The sequence below is a fragment of the Rhinolophus sinicus genome, chromosome 3, assembly GCF_057876585.1.
Source record: "Rhinolophus sinicus isolate RSI-liver-muscle chromosome 3, RSI-T2T, whole genome shotgun sequence".
Lineage (NCBI taxonomy): Eukaryota > Metazoa > Chordata > Mammalia > Chiroptera > Rhinolophidae > Rhinolophus > Rhinolophus sinicus.
In genome coordinates this window covers 25,842,977-25,870,283 of record NC_142503.1, presented here as the reverse complement: position 1 = coordinate 25,870,283, position 27,307 = coordinate 25,842,977, and the positions used below count along the sequence as shown (strand labels likewise).

The 27,307-nt window shown below is 33.6% G+C and overlaps 1 protein-coding gene across 4 annotated transcripts in view; it reads left to right on the top strand.

Annotated features, from left to right (window-relative positions):
* The window catches only part of RICTOR (RPTOR independent companion of MTOR complex 2), a 104,461-nt gene extending 77,597 nt beyond the window's left edge, over nucleotides 1-26,864 (top strand). For 2 of the 4 annotated variants that reach the window (XM_019737219.3, XM_019737222.3), the window contains 23 exons: nucleotides 1,769-1,934; nucleotides 2,196-2,297; nucleotides 2,400-2,446; nucleotides 4,311-4,446; nucleotides 4,845-5,044; nucleotides 5,205-5,331; nucleotides 5,710-5,874; nucleotides 6,042-6,118; nucleotides 6,584-6,662; nucleotides 7,737-7,846; nucleotides 8,307-8,394; nucleotides 9,579-9,671; nucleotides 10,035-10,141; nucleotides 10,685-10,914; nucleotides 12,871-13,879; nucleotides 14,165-14,236; nucleotides 17,080-17,257; nucleotides 18,040-18,124; nucleotides 18,902-19,135; nucleotides 24,395-24,550; nucleotides 24,873-24,996; nucleotides 26,449-26,587; nucleotides 26,694-26,864. In XM_019737219.3, coding sequence (XP_019592778.2) covers nucleotides 1,769-1,934; nucleotides 2,196-2,297; nucleotides 2,400-2,446; nucleotides 4,311-4,446; nucleotides 4,845-5,044; nucleotides 5,205-5,331; nucleotides 5,710-5,874; nucleotides 6,042-6,118; nucleotides 6,584-6,662; nucleotides 7,737-7,846; nucleotides 8,307-8,394; nucleotides 9,579-9,671; nucleotides 10,035-10,141; nucleotides 10,685-10,914; nucleotides 12,871-13,879; nucleotides 14,165-14,236; nucleotides 17,080-17,257; nucleotides 18,040-18,124; nucleotides 18,902-19,135; nucleotides 24,395-24,550; nucleotides 24,873-24,996; nucleotides 26,449-26,587; nucleotides 26,694-26,768 — 3,799 coding nt within the window. In that variant the 3' untranslated portion in view covers nucleotides 26,769-26,864. The remainder of the gene's footprint in view (nucleotides 1-1,768; nucleotides 1,935-2,195; nucleotides 2,298-2,399; nucleotides 2,447-4,310; nucleotides 4,447-4,844; nucleotides 5,045-5,204; nucleotides 5,332-5,709; nucleotides 5,875-6,041; nucleotides 6,119-6,583; nucleotides 6,663-7,736; nucleotides 7,847-8,306; nucleotides 8,395-9,578; nucleotides 9,672-10,034; nucleotides 10,142-10,684; nucleotides 10,915-12,870; nucleotides 13,880-14,164; nucleotides 14,237-17,079; nucleotides 17,258-18,039; nucleotides 18,125-18,901; nucleotides 19,136-24,394; nucleotides 24,551-24,872; nucleotides 24,997-26,448; nucleotides 26,588-26,693) is intronic. The other 2 variants (XM_074328978.2, XM_019737220.3) reach the window with 2 other exon arrangements.
* The last annotated feature ends 443 nt before the right edge of the window (nucleotides 26,865-27,307 follow it).

The window sequence follows — 27,307 nt, the reverse complement described above, 5'->3', positions numbered from 1 at the left end:
ACCTTCGCTGTTTTTTAGAAAGTAGTATGGATAAGTTATACTTGGAAATTCTTTTAGGAAAGCCTTAAAGATAAGAGGAAAATTAATAGCTTTATTTAATAATTTGTATTTTAGGCTACAAAGTGTTATTGCTTAGTAAAATGAACTTTTTATAACATGTTTCTGGACAAGGACATAGACTTTCTACCAGATTACTTAAAATGTTGGTTGAGAGTTTTTTTTTAACTATTTTATGTTTTGAGTAGCAATTCAGACTCTTTTTAAATGTCTGAAGTATTTAAAATTAATAAGGCACAAAAACTAACAATGTATTCTTGTATATGTGTGGTTAAAATTAATGTTGGAATTTAGTAACCCATACTATAGACATTGAAGAGAGCTAAACTCGTAATACTAGAGGAGACATAGCAAACATAGAATTTATAACCCAAGTGTGGCAATATAGCTATAGCTCTGCTGGAATTCTAGTGCTAATAATAAAATATAATTTCAAAGGTAAAGATGGAGGAGCTTGATTGGGAAGTGCTAGTGTAGGTATCTGTTTTGTTTTCATTTGGTAAAGATTATGTCTAGGCCAGGGGTGTCTTTTTCTTTTTTAATTATGATCAGAAAAAAATCTATATATTTGGAGCTTGTTATTTTTTTGTAATGTCAGTGAAATTGTTCTTCATTAGCTCTTCAGAACTAATGGATTTTTGTTAGTTATAATACATTTCTCAAAAGTTTAGTTAGCTTTATTAATTCAGGAGTACACGTGGGCCTCACTGTAGATAAATAATATTCTATTAATTTTAATTGTCAATGAAAATACTGTTATTTAACAAACTGAATGAAGTTATTTTATAAACTGAGGGCATTAGGGACTATCTCAGTTCTGTCTCTAGACTTACGTTAGTAATGGTAGCTTTCAGTTTTAATTTTAGTTTCATGATGAAAACATGTCTTTCCTAAAGCCTGGTAGAACTAAACTCTCTGAGTCCAATTATGGCCATGAATTTCAGGGTCAATGAAGAATGCAAATTTACCTTCAAACTTCCAGTAATAATAGTCTTCTTAGAATATTTTTTGTTTTGTTTCTGTTTTTGTTGTGTGTTTTTTTTTAGCCCAATAAGCTCTTTTCTGATAAAATAAATACTATCTCAAGGTTTTAAAATTTTAAATTTGATTTCTGTTTACCAGAAGTTCTGAAGTTGATTGCTACCAAATTCTTGAAAGGTGTGCTTTTATGCACCACAAATAAGAATTTTAAAATAATTATTAAAAGGATACCATTTACAGTTGCAGATCAGTGGCGAATATAGAGACTGTTCAGTTGATACCAGAATCATTGGTTATCTGTGGGTGGAGGGGGGGAAGTGAAATTGTATTCCAACCCCATGTCATAAATAATAATCAGTTTCAGATGGATTAAGGACTTAAATGTGAAAGCAAGGTTTTAAAACTCTTACAAGAAAATATAGAAAAGTAGGTTTCTGACCTTGTGGAACGAGTTCTTAAAACCAGTATTCAAGAAGTGCCCACTGCCATAGAAGAAAAGAGTAAGTATATGTTTAGTTGAATCTGCATAATCAATGTTGCTTCACATACATCAGCAGTATTACAGATTTTTTAAAATTTGTGATTCCAAATTTGATTAAATAATTTATTTTTTAGTAATAATCTCTAGCCTTGAATTTATGTAAGTTTTAAAAGAGTAATTTACCAAAATGATTTCTTTAAAATTATACTACTAGCCTTGCTACAGTATTAATTGAATTTTTTCTGTTAGGCGAGCCAGTGCAGCCTTGAACTGTTTAAAACGCTTCCATGAAATGAAGAAACGAGGACCTAAGCCTTACAGCCTTCATTTAGATCACATTATTCAGAAAGCAATTGCAACACACCAGAAACGGGATCAGTATCTCCGAGTTCAGAAAGATATATTTGTTCTGAAGGTACTGACATGAAATCAGGATTTTTAACTTAATTTCCCAAATATGCATAGACTTGCTTGGATTTGCAGTTTTATTCATGCATATGTATTTTCAGATGGCTTCCAAATTTTACAGTGACTACGCTGTTTTATAACTTTTAAAGTTAAAAAACTGATGATCCATCCTTAAATGAAAAATCTTTCCTTTTGTTTTTAAAATTTAAACATAGTTTTCTAATGTGAGACAGTTTGCCTTAATTTTCCTTATTTCTGATGATTTTAGGATACAGAGGAAGCTCTTTTAATGAACCTTAGAGATAGCCAAGTTCTTCAGCATAAAGAGAATCTTGAATGGAATTGGAATCTTATAGGTACCATTCTTAAGGTATGACAGCATACTTCTTGGTGATGGCTTGATTATCTTTATTTTATTATTCATTGGTAATTAATAGATACATTTATAATATAACATATTATGTTTTTCTAGTGGCCAAATGTAAATCTAAGAAACTATAAAGATGAACAGTTGCACAGGTATGTAAGAACTGTTTTACGTTTAAATGTAAAGAACTTAGATTTGATTATGCCTAATACCTGCTAAAATTAACAATAGTTGCTTTAAAGATACATACATACATTTTAACGGTTGGTATTTGGTACGTACATAGATGCTTCTCAACTTATGATGGTGTTACATCTCTGTAACCCCATCATTAAGTTGAAAAGTTGAAAATGCATTTAAGACACTTAACCTACTGAACATCATAGCTCAGCTTATCATAAACATGCTCAGAACACAATATCAAAAAAAAAAAAAAAAAAAAGTGCTGGCAATACAGCACCCTGTAGAGTTTTCGTTGTTTACCATTGTGATTGTGTACCTGACTGGGAGCTGCAGCTCATGGCCAATGCCCAGCATCACGAAAGAGTATCATACTGCATATCGCCAGCCTGGGGAAAGTTCAAAATTCAAAATTTTAAGTACAGTTTCTATTGAATATGTATCTTGTTTGCACCATCATAAAGTTGAAAAATTGTTAAGTCAGTAAATGTATATACATTTTTATATGTAGTCTTATTTTATAACCGAAAGCATCACTTAATTCTTTTTCTAGTTATTTGCATGCTGGTTTTAGTTTTGGAACAAATAAAGTACTTGAGGTAAAAGTTTCTCAAATGGGTAATATCAACCATCTAGTAATCTTAGCCCTAATGTATGAGGATGACATGATAAGGACATAGTGCTTTTCCCCCAAAATGGTGGCCATTGTTAATATGCTACTTCTATTTCCATTTGCATCTGACCTAGGAGGGTTAGCCATTCTTCCTTCTCGTCATACTCCCTCTTAACCTAGTTAGTGGCTCTACACACCTTCCACAAACCATAATGTTGTTCATAGCAAATACAGCACTTCTAGCTACTATGCTTTTCTCTAATATTTTCACTGCTTCCGAGTTGAGGCCAACCCACCACCAGTACTGATCTCAGTGGATGGATGAGCGGGCCTTGACTTCGTGCTTTTGAGAAGTTCATGTCATTAACATTATTGTTTGATTGTATTTGTCTACTCATGATATTTAACCGAATATCCATATTAAATTTTGAGAAATATGTAGAACATATAAATTACATTGGAATAAAGAAGCATAGCACTAACTTTTCATACAGCTTGAGAACACAGATCGTGTCTCATTCATCTTTGTTTCTTCAACTCCTGGACCTGGCACATTTATTGGATTGGATTGTAGTGAATGACATTAAGTTGAACTAAATTAAATGAAAGCTTAGAACATGATGAAAACGATAACATTCAAATATCATAAATTAATGTCCATTGCTTCATAAATTCAGTTGCCTAAATTTTACCGGCAGCTTTTATACTTGGCTTTTTGCTAATAGTGAAAAATTGACAAAATCATAAGTTGGTCACATGCTTACAATTACTTAGTGTAAGATTATTTTATACAGCCAAGGGACAATGTTCTTCATAAAATATAGTAGAAGAAAATTTATGTTCAGGTGGCTTTCTCGTATTTATCCATCCTTCTAGCTATGTTATATCTGCATTTTTCCTACTAGCATATTTCTTCACATTTTTTCAGGCGTCTCACCATAAAATTTTTATTCTACAAATGTATTCTACAATGAAGGGGTTGTTTTGGTTGGATTTTTGTTTTGTTTATTTGTTTATTTGGGTGGTGTGTGTGGGGGGGGAGAGAGAGAGAGAGAGAGAAGGAGAGAGAAAGATGTTCTAGATGTGTTTATTAAATTTCTTGCCATTTACCTCAATGGTTAAGACCCAAAACATTCAAACCTTATTATATTATATGCTATGGTTAAGATTCTAAAATAATTGTCTGGTTTCTTACTTTGCTGCTAATTTTGTTTTGATCTTAGGTTTGTACGAAGACTACTTTATTTTTACAAGCCCAGCAGTAAATTATATGCCAACCTGGAGCTGGATTTTTCGAAGTCTAAGCAGCTCACAGTTGTGGGTTGTCAATTTACAGAATTTCTCCTTGAGTCTGAAGAGGTAATAAACACTTTGAATATTTTCTAGATCAAATGTTTTTCATTGTATTTGCTCCCTCCTTTTTATTTCTGAACATGCAAAAACTATATTTATAAATGAGGGAATGAGCCCAGACCTAGATTTGGATCCTGACTTAGTCACTAGCTAGTTTTGTGACTTTGGGCAAGTAATTTGATTTCTAGAAGACCTAGTTTTCTCCTTATAAAATGGAAAAGAATACCATCTCCATGCAGCATTGTGTGGAATGGGATTAAAAACAATAGTAACTCAGTGAGTGAATATCTGTTATTAGTAACTTCATCATTATCGTTGAATTTTTTGGACTTGATTAAAGCTGACTTTTCTAATTATAGACACTAAGTTCTTTTCCAACAATATCACAATGTATTTGCGTTTAGGATGGGCAAGGATACTTAGAAGACCTAGTAAAGGATATTGTTCAGTGGCTCAATGCCTCATCTGGAATGAAACCTGAAAGAAGTCTTCAGAATAATGGTTTACTGAGTACCCTTAGTCAACACTACTTTTTATTTATTGGAACACTTTCTTGCCACCCTCATGGAGTCAAAATGCTGGAAAAATGCAGTGTATTTCAGTGGTGAGCATACCTGGATTCTATTTCTATTTGTCATTAAACTCTTTCTTTTAGAAATGTCTGTTTGTATTAGGAATTTTTAAATATTTGTTGCATTAACGAATCAACACACAATTTCTAGCAATCTTCGTTATTTTCATCTTTTGCTTTTTTTTTTTTTTAGTCTCCTTAACCTTTGCTCCTTGAAAAACCAAGATCACTTGCTAAAACTGACCGTTTCTAGCTTGGACTATAGCAGAGATGGATTGGCTAGAGTCATCCTTTCCAAAATCCTAACTGCAGCCACTGATGTGAGTATAACATAAGTAATAAACTCTTTTTTTATAACCAGTTAATTCAACATTTTGTAAGTTTTAGCCAAGTAAAATTAATTATAAATTGTAAGAATATGAGATGGAATTTGAGTTTACTTAAAAATTTTAGTTTCTCCAAAGAATTCCATACAGTACCCATATTTTTATATAAAGGGGAAGGAGCATCTAGTTAGAAATAGAAGTATTTTATTTTACTAGCACTAAAGTAATATTATCAAGGACTAGACCGGCAATTCCAATTTTCTGCCTTTTTCAAGTAGTAGAACTGTCCCAAAACAAAGTCAAACAGGCTCTCTCCGTGGTGAAGTTGGTGCTGTTGTTGTTGTTTCTTAATGTTTTCATTTATCTTGATAGGCCTGCAGGCTGTATGCAACAAAACATTTAAGAGTATTATTGAGAGCTAATGTTGAATTCTTCAATAATTGGGGAATTGAATTACTAGTGACCCAGCTACATGATAAAAACAAAACGATTTCTTCTGAAGCTCTTGATATCCTTGATGAAGCATGTGAAGACAAGGTGAGCGTTCATTATTTTATAATAAATGGACATTTATTTTTATTAAAATATTCAGTTTTAATAAAAAATTATGTGAAATTATAATGTGTACAGTATAGGTGTTTTGGAAGTAAAGAATTTACTATCTTTCTGCAATTGCTAATTTGCCTAATAATTACTTATTTTAGGCCAATCTTCATGCTCTTATTCAGATGAAGCCAGCTTTATCCCACCTTGGGGACAAAGGTTTGCTTCTCCTCCTGAGGTAAATTTTAAGTAAATTTTTCTTACAGTTCTATTTTCTATCGTGTTCTCTCTGGCAGTGTATATTAAAGCTGGATTCAGATCTGAAAAGGAAGCACTCTAAACAGTTCAGCAGTCAACTTCTGAAAGAAGCCTATAGACATTAGAAGCCTTTAGAACCTTGGACATTCTTTAATACTGAAACTGTCTTTTCATTGTTTTCCTTAATGTTTTTTTTACATTTCTATATCTCATGCTTTTCATGACATTTTCCTTTACTGTGATTGCATTCATGTGTTTTTGCAAAGATTGTGAAAATGTATTTGTAATCGAAGTTATAATAAGTAATAGTTGACCTTTTAGTTTTAGAAAAAAGCTACTCCTAAAGTCTTTTAGCTTCTTAAATATATTTTTTGTTTGAGATTTTTAGTCCTTAAACATTTTTTGTCAGACTCCATGTTAAACTATTGCTTGTTTTAATTTACAGATTTCTATCCATTCCAAAAGGGTTTTCCTATCTGAATGAAAGGGGTTATGTAGCAAAACAATTGGAAAAGTGGCACAAGGTAACTTTCTAACAACTGGTACACCAACTGGTTCAAATTGTATGTTTTTATCTTGGGAAATAGATTTGTAAATTTGGAGGATTTTATATCAATATTTTGAAACTAAAGAGGTAAATATTTAAATATTACATGAAATCAAGTCTTAAATTCTATATAATTATTTGTATTTTTGTTTATCCTTTTTTAAAACCTCAGTTATTTTATAGTGAACTATTGATTTTGTGTACATTATGTTGAATTTTAGATCCTCATTCTCTTTAATGCCTGCATAGTACATTACTATATGATGTACCTTAATTTGTATAACCATTCCTGTATTTATGGATATTTAGGTTGTTTCCAACTTTCTAGTTTTGTAAGTGTAAAACTATTTAGTTTTCCTGGATATTCTTGCATGTGTATCTTTGTATACTTTTGCAAGTATGTCTGTTGGATAAATTTCTATAAGTATAAATTGAGTCAAAACGTATGTGAATTTAAATTTTTGATAAATACTGCCAAATTGCTTTCCAAAGAAGTTCTACCAATTCTTTTAAACACTTTGAAGATCTTTTGAAATAAAGATGGCAGTGTGATTGGCTCTCAGTTGAAAGAATTTAAAAGTTTCCCAAATCTTAGTGGGAAACATTTTTTACTTTTGACCTGATTTAAATCAGTGGGGAAAGATATCATTTCTTACCAAAAGGTGGTAAAATGATAGAACTCAGCTAATCTACTTCTTAAAATTTCTAGTGAATATCTTCAGAGTTTAATATTAAGAAGATAGTTGTTTTGTTTTGTTTTTAACGGAGAAAGGGATTCATTCAAATAAGACGAAAAACAAAATTACTAACATATCAACCGCAAAATATTAATTAAAAAAGAGGGGAAAAGAATAAGCAGAAATATTTTGGGTATGATAGCACATTTGAATTCATAATACCTTGTCCTAACCTTTTCAAAAATTTCTTAAATCCCCTCAACAGATGTTCATTTTTCTCATATTTATGTTCCAAGATTTGTGAGGTACTTAACATGTTATAAATTTAGTGAATTTCTGATATTATATACGATTAAGACTATATTATCTTCTAGGAATATAATTCAAAATATGTTGACTTGATTGAGGAACAACTTAATGAAGCACTTACTACTTATCGGAAGCCAATTGATGGTGATAACTATGTTCGTCGGAGCAACCAAAGGTACCATTCAGCCAGTTAATGGAATAATTTATTGCTGGTCCTCACATATAAAACGTAAAACCAGTTTGTAATAAATCATTAATTTCTCAAGTTTTCTGAGTACTTGGATATTTGATTTCTTACACTCACAGAGCAAAAATCTTCTTAAAGAACAGCTTTGATTGCTCAAAAATTCCAGTGGCATTCATCACCTTCTACAATACCCTTACTGATAAGCATATAGATACTCCATGTCTTACCCTAGTCTGTCTGCCCAGTCTCAGCTCTCTTTCCACTACTCTGACACCACCTAAACTATTATTTCTCTAGAGAAGTCCTCATGCCTTTCCATTTCCATATTTTTATTTATACTGGGGGATTATATCTAGTAATTCTGTTTAGTACTTTATTGCAAGTCAGTGTTTTAATTAGCATATTTAGAGTAAATGAGTAGGTATATCAATCATCTTTGTTATATTAGATTACAGCGTCCTCATGTATACCTGCCTGTACACCTTTATGGACAACTGGTACACCACAAAACAGGCTGTCATTTGTTGGAGGTACAGGTAAAAACATAATTTGCTTATTTTAAATAGCTACAATAGCAGAAAAAAAAAATCTTAATATTGTTAAAGTATTATCATTGCAGAAGTGTCTCCAAAGCCTTACAGTCAGTGGCATAATTGCTTTTAAAGCCATCCATCTTGTAATTGACTTAAGCAGTCTGTTTGTAATTCTTAGATCTATTACTAGCTTGTGTGCATTTCCCTGATTTATGTGTCACCTTTTACATAGCTAATTAGTTACATAGAGTCAGTAACCCAGTCTGAGTTATCTCTTTTATAATTTGTTGGGGAAGTTCATTTTAATAAAAACATACTGAAGAACAGTTTCTTCATTCCTTTTGTTGAGAAGTTAAACTGAACCTGATACAGATTCAGTTACCTTTGGTGAGCAACAAAGTATAAGCTGCTGTTTCTCAGTTCTTCACATTCTTCGTGGAGTGTAACAGGCTTAAGCAAGCAGTTCTTTGAGTATAGTATGTATGCCAAGTTTGTGGCTGTGAATATGTCTTGTAACTATGTGTTTTCAATAAACACAACATTTTTCTTATGTTAGGAATCGTTACAGAGGTATTTGTGTATGTGTCTGAACAATTGTAATTAGTGATTTAGTTCCTTTTTGTATCAGTGTTCATTTCAGGAGCAAAAGTTTTATATAAATCTCTATAGTTTCATATATTTCTACATCATGCCTATGAAGATTATTGGGGCACATTTTTATACTATTTTCTTAAAAATTCACTAAAAATTTAAATGATTTGCTCAATGTGTCATTACCTATATAGTATGATAAAATCTTGGCATTCATTAATTATTTTCTATTTAAAAGGAGTAATAATTATGATTAACGTTTTTGTCATACTAGGTACCAAGTACGTTGTTAAGCACTTTATATGCAATAATTCATTAAATTATTAAACCTTATGAGACAGATGCTGTTATTATCCCTATTTTAGAAATTAGGAAGTCAAGGCATGGGGAAATTAAGTAACATGCTTACAGCCACGTAGCTGATAAATGCTAACCTTAGAATATGAACTCAGAGCCCATGCACTAATGCTGCCTCTTAAGAAATTTTACATAAGCAGAATTTACTAAGTGCAACCCTTAAATAGGTCTTAAGGTGTAATAAGAAAATACATTAAAAATAATTATTACTCATGTGGATTTTTTTTTCCTTTCTCTAGAATATTATTACAGAACTCTGTCACAACGTTCGTACACCAGATTTGGATAAATGGGAAGAAATTAAAAAACTGAAAGCATCTCTTTGGGCCTTGGTTTGTACTAAATATTTGTATAAGATCTTAATTTTTAGATTTGTCTAATTTCCCATTAATATTAAATAAATAAAAATCATATTATTTGGAACTTGTTCTTAGATTAATATTCTAATACCAAGATTGTTCCTGCCCATTTAAATATTATTTTTAAGCTGGAAGATAGATGATTAAACTTAGTTTTCTTGCTAAGGCAAATGGAACATTAATCCCTAAAGTTTCTTATTTGAGATTTTTTCACATTTATTCCTTTCTCATAGATGGAGTTATTTTTTTTGTTTTTTGGCTAGCTTTCCAAATCTCTTGAAAGTTACTCTTGTATTATGTTTTATATTTTATATAAGTGATTTCTTTTTCTTTCAGGGAAATATTGGCTCATCAAATTGGGGTCTCAATTTGCTACAGGAAGAAAATGTGATTCCAGATATACTAAAACTTGCAAAGCAGTGTGAAGTTCTTTCCATCAGAGGGTATGTCATTTAACTCAGAAATCTTTCTAATGTATAGTATGTTTTTGTTCACAAATGGGTGTGAGGAAAAAGTATTTTATGATTCAGAGCAGTTCATTAGAGTTGTTAATTCATGAAAGCCCTAATGATAGAAGATTTTTAAATGCAGTAAGGTAAGCATCTTAAGGAGCTCCTTGTTTAATATTATCATTCAGTTTTTGTCATGATAATATTGAAGTTTACCTGGCCAGTAAACAGTGAAAGTGTAGTGTATCCAATAGCCCTAATATTCTAAATTTATCCCAGAAAAGCTGATATATATTTTTTTCCTAAGATTGCATTATGGTGTTATAAATTGTTTTATTATAATTAGTATTTTTATTAAGAATGTTTTTGTGTTATTTATTGCTTCTAATTTACCCCTACCTCATTTTAATGCATTTTCAATTTTTAATGGCTTTTCAAGAAAATTCAAATGCATGTAGCAGACTAATATTTTGTGGTTGCTTTAAGAAATCTCAGTTTGGAATAATAAACTGTCATTACTACATCTTTTATGAACAGGACCTGTGTATATGTGCTTGGGCTTATAGCCAAAACCAAACAAGGCTGTGATATTCTCAAATGTCACAACTGGGATGCTGTAAGGCACAGTCGCAAACATCTGTGGCCAGTGGTTCCGGATGATGTAGAACAACTCTGTAATGAACTCTCATCTATCCCAAGCACCTTAAGTTTGAACTCAGAGTCAACAAGCTCTAGACATAATAGTGAAAGTGAATCTGCGCCATCAAGTGAGTATCTTGACGGGGTCATGTGAAGTTAGCCATACTTAAAATTTGTATTTGTAACATCAAAATTTAAATGTGTTTGTTACATTCCTAATTTACTTTTTTCTAAGATAATTTGGCAATAGTAATCTCTTGAAGGAGAATGTATATCTTTTCTCAACAGAATATATAGCCACCAACCTACATTGTTCTCTCCCCTTGCTTTCTAAATAGCCTTTAGAATATCCTACTTACAGAGTTAAATAAGAAGCCATGTGCCAGAAGACCCATTCCCCTTTGTTTGTCATAAAATCTAATATGTAAATGTTTATTTACCTACCTTCTTCATTTACATAGTTTTTAATTCATTTTTCAGATTCAGAGATTGTTAACCAGAATATATTTGTTAAGAGATTATATTCACATGTTCATTTTTGAGAGAAGAGCTAAATTTTAAAATTAAATAATGAAACTGTTAAAAGATCAGTATCAAAAATCAATTAAATAAAAAACTGTGATTTTAACCCCTGTGCTAAATGCTATTAGGTGTATAAAATTTAAAGCATTTTAAGAAAATAGTGCAATATTTATCAAACCATATTTTACCAGATTTAATATGCTATGAATTAGAAGATGCACCAATATTTTATGTCCCACTAAAAAAGAAGGAAAAAAATGTTCCCTAGTAAATTAGGACATATCACTGTTGCAAGATGCATCCTGATTTTAGAGCTACTAGTTATGAAAAATGTGCATCTTAGAATTAATAGAATATGGGAAATAAAATGCGTTATGCAAGTTTAGTTAGAATTTTATTTTGCCTTCTTTCAAAATTTATATTTGAAATAGTTTATAATTCAACAGAAAAGTTAAAAATAGAAATAAAATAAAATCCTGTATATGTCATTAGGCACTTGGATTGAATCTTTTATTAGCATTAGGCACTGAATTTAGATGAATTTTTTAGTACTTAAGGCAAATTAGAAGTAAATATAATTGGTTTAAACATGAATTTAAAATGTTGTGACTTGGTGCTTTGTAAGCATATTTTGTTCAAGATTGAGAATTTATTTGTTATAAGATTCATGTGTCCTTCCTATTGTGAATAAAACCACCAGGAATCTCTACCAACTAAGTGAGCATCCATGATTAAGGCTCTTTTTTTCCTTTAATTTTATTCTGAATGTTTGGAGGTTTTGGAAACTCACTGGAATAATGAAACTTCTAGGCTATGCCAGGAGTCCTATAGTTTTTCTTTGGAAATAACAGAAGAACCTCATAATGACATAATTTTTCATTTTATTCAAGTCCAAACTGGATCTCAAGGAAGCTCTTTTTTTATCCCTTACAATATTTTTTATTGGTGAAATTCAAAATAATTGAGTATAATTTTTTTCATTCTTCTAATGAGAAGAACGAAATTCTTTTGGAGGGAAAGGGAAACATTGTATGATTTCCTAGAGCTGCCATAATGAAGTACCACAAACTTACTGGCTTAAAACAGAAGTTAATTCTCTCAAGTTGTGGAGGCTAGAAGTCCAAAATCAAGATGTCAGCAGGGCCATAAACCCTCTGAAATTCTGGGTAGAAAAACTTCCTTTCCTCTTCGTAGCTTCTGGTGAGAGCTGGCAGTCCTCGGTGTTCTTAGCTGACAGCTGCATCACTCCAATCTCTGTTGTCACATGGTTTTCCCCCGTGTGTTTGTCTTCACATAATCTTTCCATCTCTTATAAAGAAGCTAGTTGTGCTGGATTAAGGGCCCACTCTACTCCAGTATGACCTCAGCTTAACCAATTACATCTGCAACAGCCCTGTGAAGGAAGCTCTTTTTCTGTGGCTCAGCAATTTAACCCTTCATTTTTGAACATTTTTATCCCATGACTGTTACACAATAATTTCTTGAAATATTTCCCTCCTAGTTACCGTGATTTTTGTCTGTCGTTTCTTGTGTGCTTTTATTAATCAGTGCTTTGCTCGTAGGCATGTTTATAATGGAGGATGAGCGGTTTGGCAGCAGCTCTACGAGCACGTTTTTCCTCGACATCAATGAAGATGCAGAGCCGGCCTTTTATGATCGACCCGGGCCTATAAAGGATAAAAATTCATTCCCTTTCTTTGCTTCTAGTAAACTTGTGAAGAATCGTATCTTAAATTCACTCACTTTGCCTAATAAAAAACATCGTAGTAGCAGTGATCCAAAAGGAGGGAAACTGTCCTCTGAAAATAAGACAAGCAACAGGCGGACCAGGACACTTACGGAGCCCAGTGTTGACTTTAATCACAGTGACGATTTTACCCCCATATCCGCAGTACAGAAAACATTACAATTAGAAACTTCATTTGTGGGGAATAGACACACTGAAGACACTGGTAGCACTCCAAGTATTGGAGAGAATGACTTAAAATTCACCAAGAGTCTTGGAACAGCGAATCACAGAGAAAACACGAGCCGAGAGAGATTAATTGTAGAAAGTTCAACGAACTCACATATGAAGATACGTAGCCAAAGTTTTAATACAGACACTACGACAAGTGGCATAAGTTCAATGAGCTCAAGTCCTTCCCGAGAGACAGTAGGTGTAGATGCTGCGACTGTGGACACAGACTGTGGAAGTATGAGTACTGTGGTAAGTACTAAGACTGTTAAGACAAGCCACTATTTGATGCCACAGTCTAACCATCTCTCTCTCTCCAAGTCCAACTCAGTGTCCCTGGTGCCTCCAGGTTCTTCTCATACACTTCCTAGAAGGGCACAGTCCCTTAAAGCACCCTCTATTGCTACAATTAAAAGTCTAGCAGATTGTAACTTTAGCTACACAAGTTCTAGAGATGCCTTTGGCTATGCTACGCTGAAAAGATTACAGCAACAAAGAATGCATCCATCCTTATCTCATTCTGAAGCTTTGGCATCTCCAGCAAAAGATGTGCTGTTTACTGACACCATCACCATGAAGGCCAACAGCTTTGAGTCCAGGTTAACACCAAGCAGGTGAGCGAATATATATCTAAAACTGAACAATAATGGTTGCATTTTAACAGACTTCAATGTAAAGCATTAACCAGGTTTTACATCTACATTAGCCTCAGAACTGACCTATTGTAATTGTTTACTATGGTAGGCTATAAGCTCCTAGTTACCCGATATGATTTGAAATGGATTCTTGCAGCTGCGAGGGGGGAAAGAAACTCCTTTAGGCCCTGAAAGTAAACATACATGCTTTGCAAGGACAAACAAGTCACAAGCTTTTTTTTATTTATTTCTCGCTTCTGCAAGGATCGATTTTAAAAAGAAGCATGTCGGGGGAATCAGGAGCTTAAGACCTACAATAACAAACAACTTTTTCAGGTAGGTCAATTTAAGGCTCCAAAAGTTGACCTTTTTTTTTCTTTTTTTTTTTAAAGTAACTGAAAATTTCAGTAAAATTCTTTTAAGTAGCTGTTATTAAGTAGGAACTTAATGAACATTAAATGAATTACTTGGCCCTCAGGATTCAGCAATACCAGTTTGCCTGTACTCAAGGATATTTTGGGGATATCTATGCCACGTCGAAGATTACAGCAGGCTGGTCAAAATAATTTTGATAATGTAATGTTAAATTTGATTGTTGCAAAAATTTCTGTACCTATATATTTTTTGTTCTTATTGGGCCAAATACTTCTAAAAACCTTTTTGGTTTTAGATTATTCGTGTACACTTATTTAGTATTTGTCAAGTACTAAGAATAGTGCCTGGCGTATATTGAATATTCAGTAGAAGTTAGCTATTATCATCATCATCATTATTGGTAATCATGTCTTTAATCCTTTTGGCTCGTATGTAACCAAAATCTTAATCACATTAAGAAGTGATTAAGCAGTTTTGTTTCCATAATGCTAACACATTTAGTATAAGGGGTTCCTGGTAGCAAATAATCAATTAAATCTATGTAGTAAAGTTAATGAATTCTGTTCAAAAGGGGTACCTAAGACCTGCATTCAGAGTTTCTTACATTTATTCTAAGAACTTGGATATCAGGTTTTCAGGCCTATAGAAGCAACAATTAGAAGTTTCTATTGGTAGTACACTGTACAGGAAAGGACAGGTGATAAAATTGGTAGCAGAGGAGGAAACTTCCACTACAACAAAGTATTTGAAAACTACAGCATCCTGGGAGCTGTCAGTCGGGGGCACTAGATAACACAGCGCACTGAAATACGCAATGAGAGTCCCACCACCTTATAGCTCAGTACAATAGCTAAAGTGCTGTGAACTTGGAGCCATCCAGCTAGGTTTATGGTCATTCATCGAAGGAGACATTCCTATCCAAATGGACTAACGCATAGATAAGAAGTGTAGTGCTTAAATTATTCCTAAGAATAATTTAATAATTGTGGTTATTCCTAAGAATAAACCACAAAGACAGTTACTCCCAAATCATTTACTCTCTAACCAATCTGGGTTCTTAGTATTTTATTTCTTGTATTTTCTGTTAGAACAGGAGGAGGTTTGGAAATTTTACTGTTAGAGTAAAATGCCAAGTCATTGGCATTATAAAGAATGAATAGGTGTTTTTGATTTCTTGGGAGGGGAAAAAAAATAACAAGAAAAAAACAAGAGAAACGGGAACAGCTTGTACAAAGGCTTGAAAGCATAACAAAACTTCATGTTCATCAAATCTTTCATTTTTCAAATTATATTTAGTACTTACTTGGTACTAAGTTCCATGGAGGAAAAAATTGTCGGCATTAGTTTTCCTATTCCTATTTCTATTTGGTTCAGAGAAAATGAAAACAATGGACGATAACTATACATTTACTTGAAAATAATGGATTGGAATCCAGGCTGAGAAGATGGTTTTTTGTTTGTTTTATTTTTGTTTTTGTTTTGTTTGTTTTGTTTTCTTATAAAATTAAAAGATTAGGCATACTGACACCTGTGGTATAATGGGTGGCATGAATCCAGCAATCTTAAAAACTATTTCCTTGGGGTATAGTAGAAAAAACACTAAAGTGTAGGCATCCTTAATCTTGAGTTGTAATCCTGGCACTGAGAGTATGAGCTTGGACAAAGTTCTATAAATTATACTGTAATGTCTCATCTGCCTGGAATTCAACAGCTTTGCAAACCTCAGCAATCCAGAGCAAAGCCAGGCAGACCTCTCAGTTGCTCACCATTATTAATCTATACAGTACAGTTCATGAATTTTGAAATATCTAGGCCTCAGTTGCCTTATCTATTGGCGATTGGAGTAGATCAGAAGTTGTAAGCTTTTTAAATGTTGCTTTTTAAGCAGAGAAACCCTTTCTTCACAAAAACGTTTCTGTGGAAACCCAATATGTAGAATAGATAAAAATGGAGCTACTCTGGCTGAAAAAGGGATTGGGAACACGAGTAATCCAATAATTGTTTCTGCCCACTCCAGTAGTCCTTGAGTTTTATGGAGTCAAGAAGTATAACAGTATAATTTTAAAACCACTGACTTATTTTTTGAAATTTTTTGTAAATTTCTATTGTGAGTGGTTTTTAGATAGAAATTAGTAGAAATTGAGTGGTTTTTGCTATGGTCTTAAAAGCTACTGTTTTTGAAGCATTTATTTTGTGTGCTTTACAAAATAATTCTTTAACACCAGGCTACATATGGCAAGCCTAGTAGCTTGTATATACAATGCTGATACCTAGTAAATATTTTAGCATGTCCATTGCACAAAGAAGAATCTTTATGAGAAAGGTATATCTTATTGAAATATCAGTAGACCATATTTGTTATGGAGTCACTAGTAAGGAGTACATTGAGGAAATATTAATGTTTCATATAAGGCTATCTCTTGTAATATTTAGAAATGATACCATTTTTGCTATTTTGTGTCTGCCATGTCACATAAATCTTATGTTGATAAAGCATTGAAATAATTACCACACAAAGAATGAAAAGTAATTGTTTTTCATAAAAATAATATTAAATAGTTATACCTGGGAGATCATAACAGTTGGTTTTGATAGCAGTTAACATTACTGATGATCTTTTATATATCATTTTGTAACAGTTAAATATCTTCAAGTGTGTATGTGTTCTCAGTAAACAAGATGGCACTGTTTAATACTTGACTAGATACTTATCTTTTATGAAGATATGAAAATAAGTTATAATTTCTTTGTATAATTGCTATTGCAAATCAGACTAATGCCAGTGTTTGTTTATGGTATTTTAGGTTCATGAAAGCTTTAAGTTATGCTTCATTAGATAAAGAAGACTTATTAAGTCCTATTAATCAAAATACCCTGCAGCGATCCTCCTCCGTGAGGTCCATGGTGTCCAGTGCGACATTCGGGAGCTTAGATGACTATATTGGTCTCGCTCTTCCAGTAGACATCAATGATATATTCCAGGTATTGTAAATTCTATTGTTTTCTTATGATTTGGTTTCCTGTTTTTTGCACATTCTGTAACTGCTTTCTAGAAATTACAGAGTGGAGAAGGTGATTTTTTAAGGCAGTTTTGTTTAAAGAAATATTTTGAAAATCATTTCACCCTTCTCAACTGTTGTTTAGTATCTCCCCCCCAGAACATTAGCCTTCTCTTTCCACATTAAATCAGCATCTTATTTGATTTTATCAGTATATTCTCTATATAAACGTAGTGAATTCCTAACCTTGCTTTGAGTCACATTTGACTTATTCCTTGTTGCTTTTTTAAATTGAGATATAATTGACATATAACATTTTGTAAGTTTGAGGTGTACAGAGTATTCCTTGTGGTGGTGGGGTTTTTTTTGTGGGATTTTTTTTCCTAATCCTTGATCCTGTTTAGCCCATACAGAGCAGCCACATGTTGAGCCCAGTCATATAAAGTGGCCCTAATCCCATGAGATACTCACAAATCTTTAGGTGATAGTACTAAATATACACTTTCTCAGAAATCTAAAGACATTTTGGATAAGTTCTAAATTAAGTACTTTAATATTCATTTAAGTCACAAGGACTAGATAGGACTTTAAGGGTTATTTGTTCTTTTGTCAAGTTTAGGTAATTTAACCTTCTGTAACATTTTTGTTGTAGGTGTGTGTGATAGTAATTCTATTTAAATTCCATTTAATTTAATTTTACTAATATTCATAGAGTGGAGTTCTTTTTATAGGAAGACTTACCATGATTTACATCTGTTTTATTAGGTAAAGGATATTCCCTATTTTCAGACTAAAAACATACCTCCACATGATGATCGAGGTACAAGAGTGTTTGCCCATGATGCAGGAGGTAATGCATGGTTTGTTCTCATGAGACTTCTCTTTATAGTAAAAAGAAAGTTTTTTTCAGTAGGATGACACTACAAATTCAGGTATATTTACTTTTGAGTCATCTCTATAATTATACTAAAATAATTGTTTGAGTCAATTTAAAATAAAACCACAACATTTTTGTGTGTGCATGAGGGACTTCAGAAAGTGTTTTCTAAAGTACCCAGCCTCTAAGAATACAAAAACTAGACCAGTTACGTACTTCTGTTTTAAATAAGTAAAAAATTTGTAACGCTAATCCTTATAAGTCTAAGAAACAGCCATTTGGGCCAAGGACAGTGATAAAAATATACTTACACATTATATGGTCTCTCTTATGAACTGTAATATTTTAAAGAATATAGGCATATCAGCTACTGGTTTAAAGCTTCATAATCTTGATCAGTTTTTTAAACATGTATCTCTTTAGACTCAGAATTAGTTACTTTTCTTTATGCATATATTGAGGATGATTGAAATGGTGCTTTAATTGTATAATCTCAATTTTCCATTTTGTATCTAACACCTCATATTAGAGTAATATAAACATATCTACTGACTTTAATTATTTTCCTAGTTAAAGCAAATTGTTCTTTCTTGTTCCCAATTAAGTTTAGATTTTGAGTGATAAAAAGAATTGTGGTATTTTCCCCCTGGTTTTCCTTCTTTAAAATTTCACATAGTTTAAGTCACTTTGAAAGAAGTTGTCATTGATACCATCTTTCTCAGTTTATGATTTATATTTACTTATGCACAGGTCTTCCGTCTGGAACTGGAGGTCTTGTAAAAAACTCTTTTCACTTGCTACGACAACAGATGAGTCTTACGGAAATAATGAATTCAATCCATTCAGATGCTTCTCTGTTCTTAGAAAGTACAGAAGACACTGGATTACAGGAGCATACAGATGATAACTGCCTTTATTGTGTCTGTATTGAAATTCTGGGTTTCCAGCCCAGTAACCAATTAAGTGCAATATGTAGTCATTCAGGTGAGTGATTATGTCCTTCTAGATGAATCCATCTGGATTTGAATCTGCTCCAGTTACAAGTCATCTCCCAGCCCTATCGATCATCCCTCATACTCCATTCTCACTCCCTCAGCCTTCGTTCAGTCACTTAACATCTTCCTGTTGGGGAGTGGGGTAGTGTTTCAATCTCCAGTTTTGGCCCCTTCCAGTTCCCTTTCAGACTACTGCCTGGGAATAACCTCTTGACAGTTCTTTACTGGCTATTTATTCATGCCCTGCACACACTCTTGGTATGATCAGCCTACTGTCCTTTTTCACCATTTTCCGGTCTTATACTTAACATACCATTACTGACTGACTTGAAGTTTTTGAACAAATTGTGCTCTTTTTCATGACTCTAGGCATGAAAGGGGTGTTTTCCCTGCTGTTTCCTCTGCGCCTCCCCTCCTCACACACCTGCAAGTTCACACACGAGCGCACTGTCTTTTTGGCAAGTCCACCTTATCCGAAGTGTCAGTGGTATTTTTTCTGCGAAGCTTTCTCTGACTCTGAATTACATGTTGGCTATCCTTCCTCTCTACTCTTCATTGTCCTTTGTACCTAGATCTCTTATGATAATTATTGCTTGGTTATTTTTTTCCCTTCCACTCAATAAGGTCTTTCAGGGTATGGTCTGTTTATGTCTTTTCATGTTTATAGTTCTGATAACTAGATGCAGACTGCTTTGCATATTAGACATTCCGAATATTTTCGGTCAGGGAGTAAATAAAGCAGACTGCGATTCAGCTTTTTTATATGATTTAACAAATGACTTATATTAGCAATTTCAAATTAGTATGTATGTGTTTAAAGTGTTACCATAATACCTTTTCTTGGTGAATATCACTGAGCTACCCTCAGAAAAACCTAGTGAAGACCAAAGTTCTCTGAATCACTCTTCCAAATTTCTCCTTAGTATTCTGATTTGGAGCTTCCCAACTGATGGGTCGCAGCACACTAATCTGCCACAGATAGGTTATGGGTGTGCTGAGATGTTAGCCCCCTCAGTGATTCTGTGCCCCAAGGGAGCCTGGGTTTGACGAATGCCTGGATGAAGCACTTTCTACTGTGAACAGTGCTTTGAAAGAAAAGGTTTGAGCAGTATTGTTCCAAAGTATTGCATACAGTAGAGAAGATGCTATTTTAAATCACTTGGCTATATACATCGTTTAGGATATTTTCCGCAAGTTCTGCTTCTTCCATCAGTCACTCAACAGTACTTACGAAGCATTTACTATGGAGTTTTGCTATACTGTTTTCTACTTATTTATCAAGTAAGAAATGAAGAAACCAACCCCTAATTACCCAGTCACAGACAGTCACAGCTAGTTCTAACCCATTTGTGACCTGTAGCTGGGGGAGGGATCAGGCAGTATCGTGAAGTGGGGGGGGGTGAAGGACTTGCAGTCAGAGGCTCTCCTTTTGGCACAGCCATCAGAGCCCCGCGGCTTGTCATTCTAGTGATGTGGGGTGGCAGATTGAACAGTAGCAGGGGAGAATAACTCTTAATTGGAAAATGATTACAATTTGCTATGATACCCATCTCAGAGATGTGAAGGGGGAAGGCTAATTATTAAAAAGTCAGTGAACCTTTACTCATTCATGCATTCAACATAATATTTACCACACCACTATCACACCCTGGGTGTGGTGTTAAACTAGATGCTAGGAAAATAATTGGGAGACACAGTAAATAAAGTAAAGACATTATTCTTGTACTCTTTGAGCTTTAGTCCAATGGGGAAGGAAATGAATTGATTGATTGATCGATGTTCCACCAATCATATTGATTATACAGATATAATACTGCATTTGTAAAAAGTGCCATCAAGGATAGATAGATATATGATATTAGTAAAGGAATATAACGAAATAGGTAGGTCAAAGAAGAAACTTCTGAAGAAGGTAATACTGACCTGTGGTCTAAAGAATGAATAGAAGCTAACTAAGTGAAAACTGGAGTATAGAGAATTTTAAGACAGAGGGAAAAGCAAAGGTCTCTGATGTGAGTGAGCATGGAAAGTAGAAGGGACTAAAAAGACACCTGTGTGAATGGAGCTCAGAAAGCATGGGGAGGGAGATGGAAGATCAGCCTAGAAAAATAGGTAGAGACCAGGCCCTGCAGAGCCCTTGCTACCCAAAGAGTGGTCTGTGGACCAGCAGCATAGCTCAGCATCACCTGAGAGCTGGGTAGAAATGCAGAATCTCAAACTCCTCCCCACACACAGAATCAGAATCTTCATTTTAACAGGTTATTCTGTACACAGTAAAATTTGAGAAGCACTGCTATAGACTATGCTAAGGACTTTGTGTATCAGACATCCTTACCCATGGCAGGTAATTAAAAAACACTCCTGCTATTTCATGATCATATTAAAGGGATATCAAGACTTGAGCTAAGACATTTCATTCTGGAAAACTTCCTGTCTGGTGGTGCTGGTAGTGGTAGTGGTGGCTCCAAAAATGTTGAAGTCAGGAGAAAGGCTATTGAATAGGATATTTAGTAACATTTTATTGTGTCCACCACCTTCACAGATATTTATACACTGTGGTTCCGTGCAAGGCAAAATGTTGGCCTTTCAAAATTTAGTATTACATGTTTTTGTTGGGTCCAATTTATATATACTACCACATTTGCCCTCATGTCGCTAAGTAACTTAGAGTGGAAATATGAGTATTTTATACCAGACCAGCTGTGAAAGCAAAAGCATTAGGGGGGAAAAAAAAAAATCAGCCAACTCTAAAAGACAATGGCAAGAAGAGGAGTTTGAATGTTTAGGTTATTAAATTGACATTTTGTGAGGAGTGGGAAGAAACTACATTGGGGAGAGGAGGGTCTTAATGAGATAGTGCTGGTTTTCAAATTTATTTTAGCTATAGAAGCCATATTTTAATCCAGATCTTTACAGAAGACCAGTGGTATGCAGATGACCATCTAGGGGAATGATGGAGTCCTGTGTGCCTGGCCTTGCCCAAGTGATGAGATGGGGGTGAGGGCAGGAAATGCTAGGGCTCCAAGGAACACTGAAGACCACTGATGTAAACATAGCAGAGCAGTGAGCTTTAGTGTCAGGAAGACTTAGGCTCAAAGCCAGACTTTTCCACCTAATTCGTTTTTTGATCTTGGGCAATCTGCCTAGTTTCATTGAGCTTTAGTTTGTTTTTTTTTCTTAAATCTCTACCTGGGAATAATGATAACTACCTTATATTTAATAGCATGTAAGATTAGCATTCAGTAAGATCTCTGTAAATGGTAACTCACAGTAAGTTGTTTATATTAGAAATACTATTCTCATAAATTCTAATAGTTCAATTATAGTAGTGATCTTATCGTGCTCCTAAGGAAAACTCGTCCTCACTTTCTTGTACATCTGCTACTGCCTAAGAGAAATGGTTATCAGATAGTTGTATGTATTAGAGCTCCTCACAGAAATTCTTAATGTATTCGTAAATAAATGTTTCAGCATTTCCCATAAGCTGTTTTGGGACTTACTGCTTTCTGGTAGGAAAATTTAACTTCTGATTTTTCTGAATTAACCCATATTGATTTATACGCGTGTGTTTTATTTTTTGCTCAGAGCTTTTTATTCCTTCCCACGTTTCATGTCTCCATTTTTAATTAAAAGATAAAATAACCTAGAATTAATTAAAACTAGAGGAAACAATAAAAGCAAATAGCTACAGTTAAGCTAAACATCAATCATACAGATAAAACATTTAGTTGATGGGCATAATGTTTCATCCAAATTAAAAATAATCTTGAAATGAAATATCTCGAATAAAAGTGTTCATTGCATTGGATTCTTCTTAAGAGAAGATGGAAAATAAAGTCCTTAAAGGTAAATATCATCAACTGGATTTGCACAGTTTTGCCTTCAGTGGAGTTAGAGACTAAATTATCTTCCATGCATAAGAAAAAGTAGGCCAGCTAGCTGTGCCTTCCCCCACTTCCAAGTGTTTTTAGTTCTCCTTATCCTGCCAATGTATAAATAATTCCCATGTTTTGCGTGTAACACATGAAGTTTGCATTTAACACATGTAATTATTTCATTAAAAAATGTATTCATATGGTTTAGTGTGTTTCACAAAAAAAATACATCCTGTGTAGCAAGCGCCTTGTATTATCAGTAAATTAAAATGCTGTTTCTCATCTCCAAATGGGATAAACTAATTACTGTATTGAAACCTGGCTTAGTTAGAGAAATGACTTTTATTTTATTTAAATGAAAATGAATGCCATCTTTAGAAATAGAATGCAATTCTAACAGATAAGAAATGTTAGGAGTCATTACTGGTTAAAAGGGAGGCTGAAATCAGCTTACAACTTTTTAGAAACATGTTGATTGAAAAAAGTATAACTTTCTTACTTTTACTTATGCTAGAGTACTTTTTCATCATACTCCCTGGGTAGCTTGTCAACTGAGTCTAAGATAACACACTCATCTTTTATCTGGTTATTCAGTGTTACTGGTTCTTAAGTACATCTTCAGTTCTCAGATATTTTGGCAATAGTTTTATATTTTAAATCAATGTATAATTTGAGTAGCATGTTTTACTTTTTATTGCCTGACAGACACATGACTTCCTTAATAATCAAAATTTTAAAACTGCTAAATTTATAGAGCTTCTCTTCCAAGGAACCAAAGCATTTAATGCTTAGTATTATGTAAACAACAGAGGGAGAGGGTACTATGTGTTGACATCGGTCTAGTTTCCTGGACAGAAATGAACTGATAGATCAGGGAAGTATGATTCTTACATTAGTAATTATTAAATGGGAGAAAAAGCAAGTCATAGAATAATACATATATTATAGTATAATCCCACTTTACACCCAAAGAGCAAAAATAAATTAAAAGAGCAAAAGATACGAAATTATGTATCATACTTTTAATATTTTCCTCTGGAGAGTGGTATTTCGTTTGGTGGTGGAAGGGATGGAAGGGATAAGTTACCTTCACTTTAATTTTATATACATCTTTATTTGAATTTTCAAATAATCACATTAATATATCATTTTTGTAATTAAGGAAAATAAAATTTTCCATATAAATGTCTTTAGAATTTAACAAATTTCACAATCTGACTGTCCGAATTTACTTTGAAAATCTTCATTGTGGAAAATAGTTGTAGAACACTGGAAAGAAATTACAAGGAATTATCTCCTCTGTAGTATACAGAGCAAGCATAGAAGTTAAGCCATTGTGATACTTTAATTGAAATAATTAATTTTTTCTTTAGACCTTCAAGACATTCCATATTCTGATTGGTGTGAGCAGACTATCCACAATCCTTTAGAAGTGGTTCCCTCTAAGTTCTCCGGGATTTCTGGGTGCAGTGATGGAGTGTCTCAAGAAGGCTCAGCCAGCAGCACCAAAAGCACAGAACTGCTACTAGGTGAGTTTTCAGATTCAAATCCAAGCGTTGTTAATAAAGCTAAGCTGGGTTTTTGTTGTTGTTGTTCATAAATAATGTGAATTAATGTCTCAAAACTGACATATCTGCTTTAGTGAGGCATGTTTACCCAACTATTGGATCTCTCTCAGCTGCTGATGTGTCCCCTCTTAACTGTCTGCTTTCATTAGAAAGAATTTTGCTCCCAAAATGATCAGATCATGTGCAGTTTATCTCGGTTTTAGACCTTTAGGTAAAGTTTAAAAACTAATGCCATGATTTATTTTCTATTGTGACATAGATAAAATATTTTAATTTTTTTCAGGTGTGAAAACAATTCCAGATGATACACCAATGTGCCGTATACTCCTTCGCAAAGAAGTTCTAAGATTAGTCGTTAATTTGAGTAGTTCAGTTTCAACTAAATGTCATGAAACTGGGCTTTTAACGTAAGTTAATATTAAGCATGAGTATTCTTTGTTCTGCTTTTTATCGTGAAAAAGATACTTGAAATACTTTGTTAGATTAGTTAGGTTACATCAGTAGTTCTCAACTGCATGGTATATCTATCTACCGGGAGTGCCAAAAAATGTATACAAGTGGACACTTTGGTCAACGTTTCTCAAACAGTAGTTTGCCGTAATCAGAAATGTCTGGATGCTGATGGTAATCACTTTGAGCACCTCTTGTAATTGCGGAAGTCAAACATGACTTGTATTCATCTTTTGTTACCGGTATATATTATTATCGTTTTAATAGTGTTTTCCTTTCCTAAATTGTGTATACATTTGTTTGGCACCCTCTGTATATGAAGCTAGATTTTCTTCATATACTTCAGCCGAAATAGTAACATTAAATGCAGAAGCACGTATATGAATCCAGCTATCTTCTATTAAGCCAGACTTGAAAGAGAGCTATAAAAATGTAAAACAACACCACTCTTCTCACTTTTTTAGTTTTGGAAAATACAGTTACTTTTCATTAAAATATATGTATGTGTGTTAACATGTAATGGGCTTACTTTTGAAATGAATTAATCAAGATTTCGAAATTTTCTTTAATTTCTCATATGGTAATTATCTATGGCTGTAACCCACAAAACATGTTGGGGCCCTCAATATTTTTAGAAGGTAAGGGAATACTGATACCAAAAACTTTGAGAATAGTTGGCCTACATAAAATAGTATTTTTTTGGTTTAATTTGCCCGGTTTTCCTCCTTTTTCTTAGTAAAAGTTGCATATTTTTATTGTTTTCCTAAATCACAGCAACACGCTCAAGTTCAAACTGAATATTCAACATTTTTGCTTTGCACTATTTAAAGCAGTGGTCCTCAAAAGAAATACAACTCACGGTCTCCTCTGGGGCTTTAGAAAACATAGTACCACGGATGCCGGGGTCCCCTTGCTGACCTCCTGGCCTCTAGGAGGAGTGGGTCCTTAACCTGTGTATTACCCCAACCCTCCCCCACAGCTGAGTCTGACCTGCACTCCTAGCTAAAAGCCACTGTTTGAAAGTCGAAATATATAAAGAGATAGTTCAGTCAAGGATGTTAATAACTTCAGTGTAATTTTAAAAACTTATTTCTATTTTAAAACTTAATTTTTAAAATATTTGAGTCATCCTAGACTGATAAATTTTGCTATTTCTCATGCCAGTGAAAAAGAATATTTCTAACTTTCCAGGGAACATTTGGGTTTTGATTATTTTAAAAGATAACCCAAAATGTAAAATATCTAAGTGCAAGGTAGGAATATTAACATTTTGTATTCTTATGCCATCACCCCAAATATGCCATCTCATCAATATCTGGAGGGAAAAAAAAACATTTAAAAAGTGATACTTTGGAGGAAAAGTACTTATTACAGTTTTTATCACACTGTAATCTTGTCTTTCATTTTAGAATTAAGGAGAAGTATCCCCAAACATTTGATGACATCTGCCTTTACTCTGAGGTTTCCCATTTGCTGTCGCACTGCACATTTAGACTTCCGTGTCGGAGGTTCATACAAGAATTATTTCAAGATGTACAGTTTTTACAAGTAAGTAGGATTTGTACTTCTGAAAATTATCTTTGAAGAATAATTCTGTTTGAACTAAGTTAAAAGAGAGATGAAATTTGTTTAAAATTGACCACTTCTTTCCTAGATGCATGAAGAAGCAGAGGCTGTGTTGGCAACACCACCAAAGCAACCTATAGTTGATACATCAGCTGAATCCTGACCTCATATTTATGATGTATATAGATGGATACTATATATACTCATATTTGTGGAGTTCATAAATGCCTCAGAAAATGCAGACTGACTGGGCAGCAAAGACAGGAGTATCTTCTGTACACTGTTCCAGCAACGTTTGGTACCTGAACAGTTGGAACTGCAGACTTCCCTAACCAAAACAACTTCCTCTTCTCCCCGTTGAGCCCTTTTGAGGGATCATTGGTCATTACCACAGTTTTAAGAGTTTTAGTTACCATTGTATGCAAGAGCCAAGCACTGAACACCTACATAGGTTTTCTATTTTTTCATTTTAAGTGCGTACTAACAGTGGGACAATAATAGGATATGCAGAAGCACCCTTCACACAGTTACTTCTGAATTCTTTTTCTAGGGTAAATAAAAAGATGCCTTGTTTGTTAAGTAATTCATGGAAACCAGGAATCAGTGTCTCTGAGACTGTAGCCTGTTACCACAATGCGATGTGCTCTAACTGCTGGTATGAGGGGGAGCTTGAGCCCTTCCACATTTTTCTTAATGTTTGTA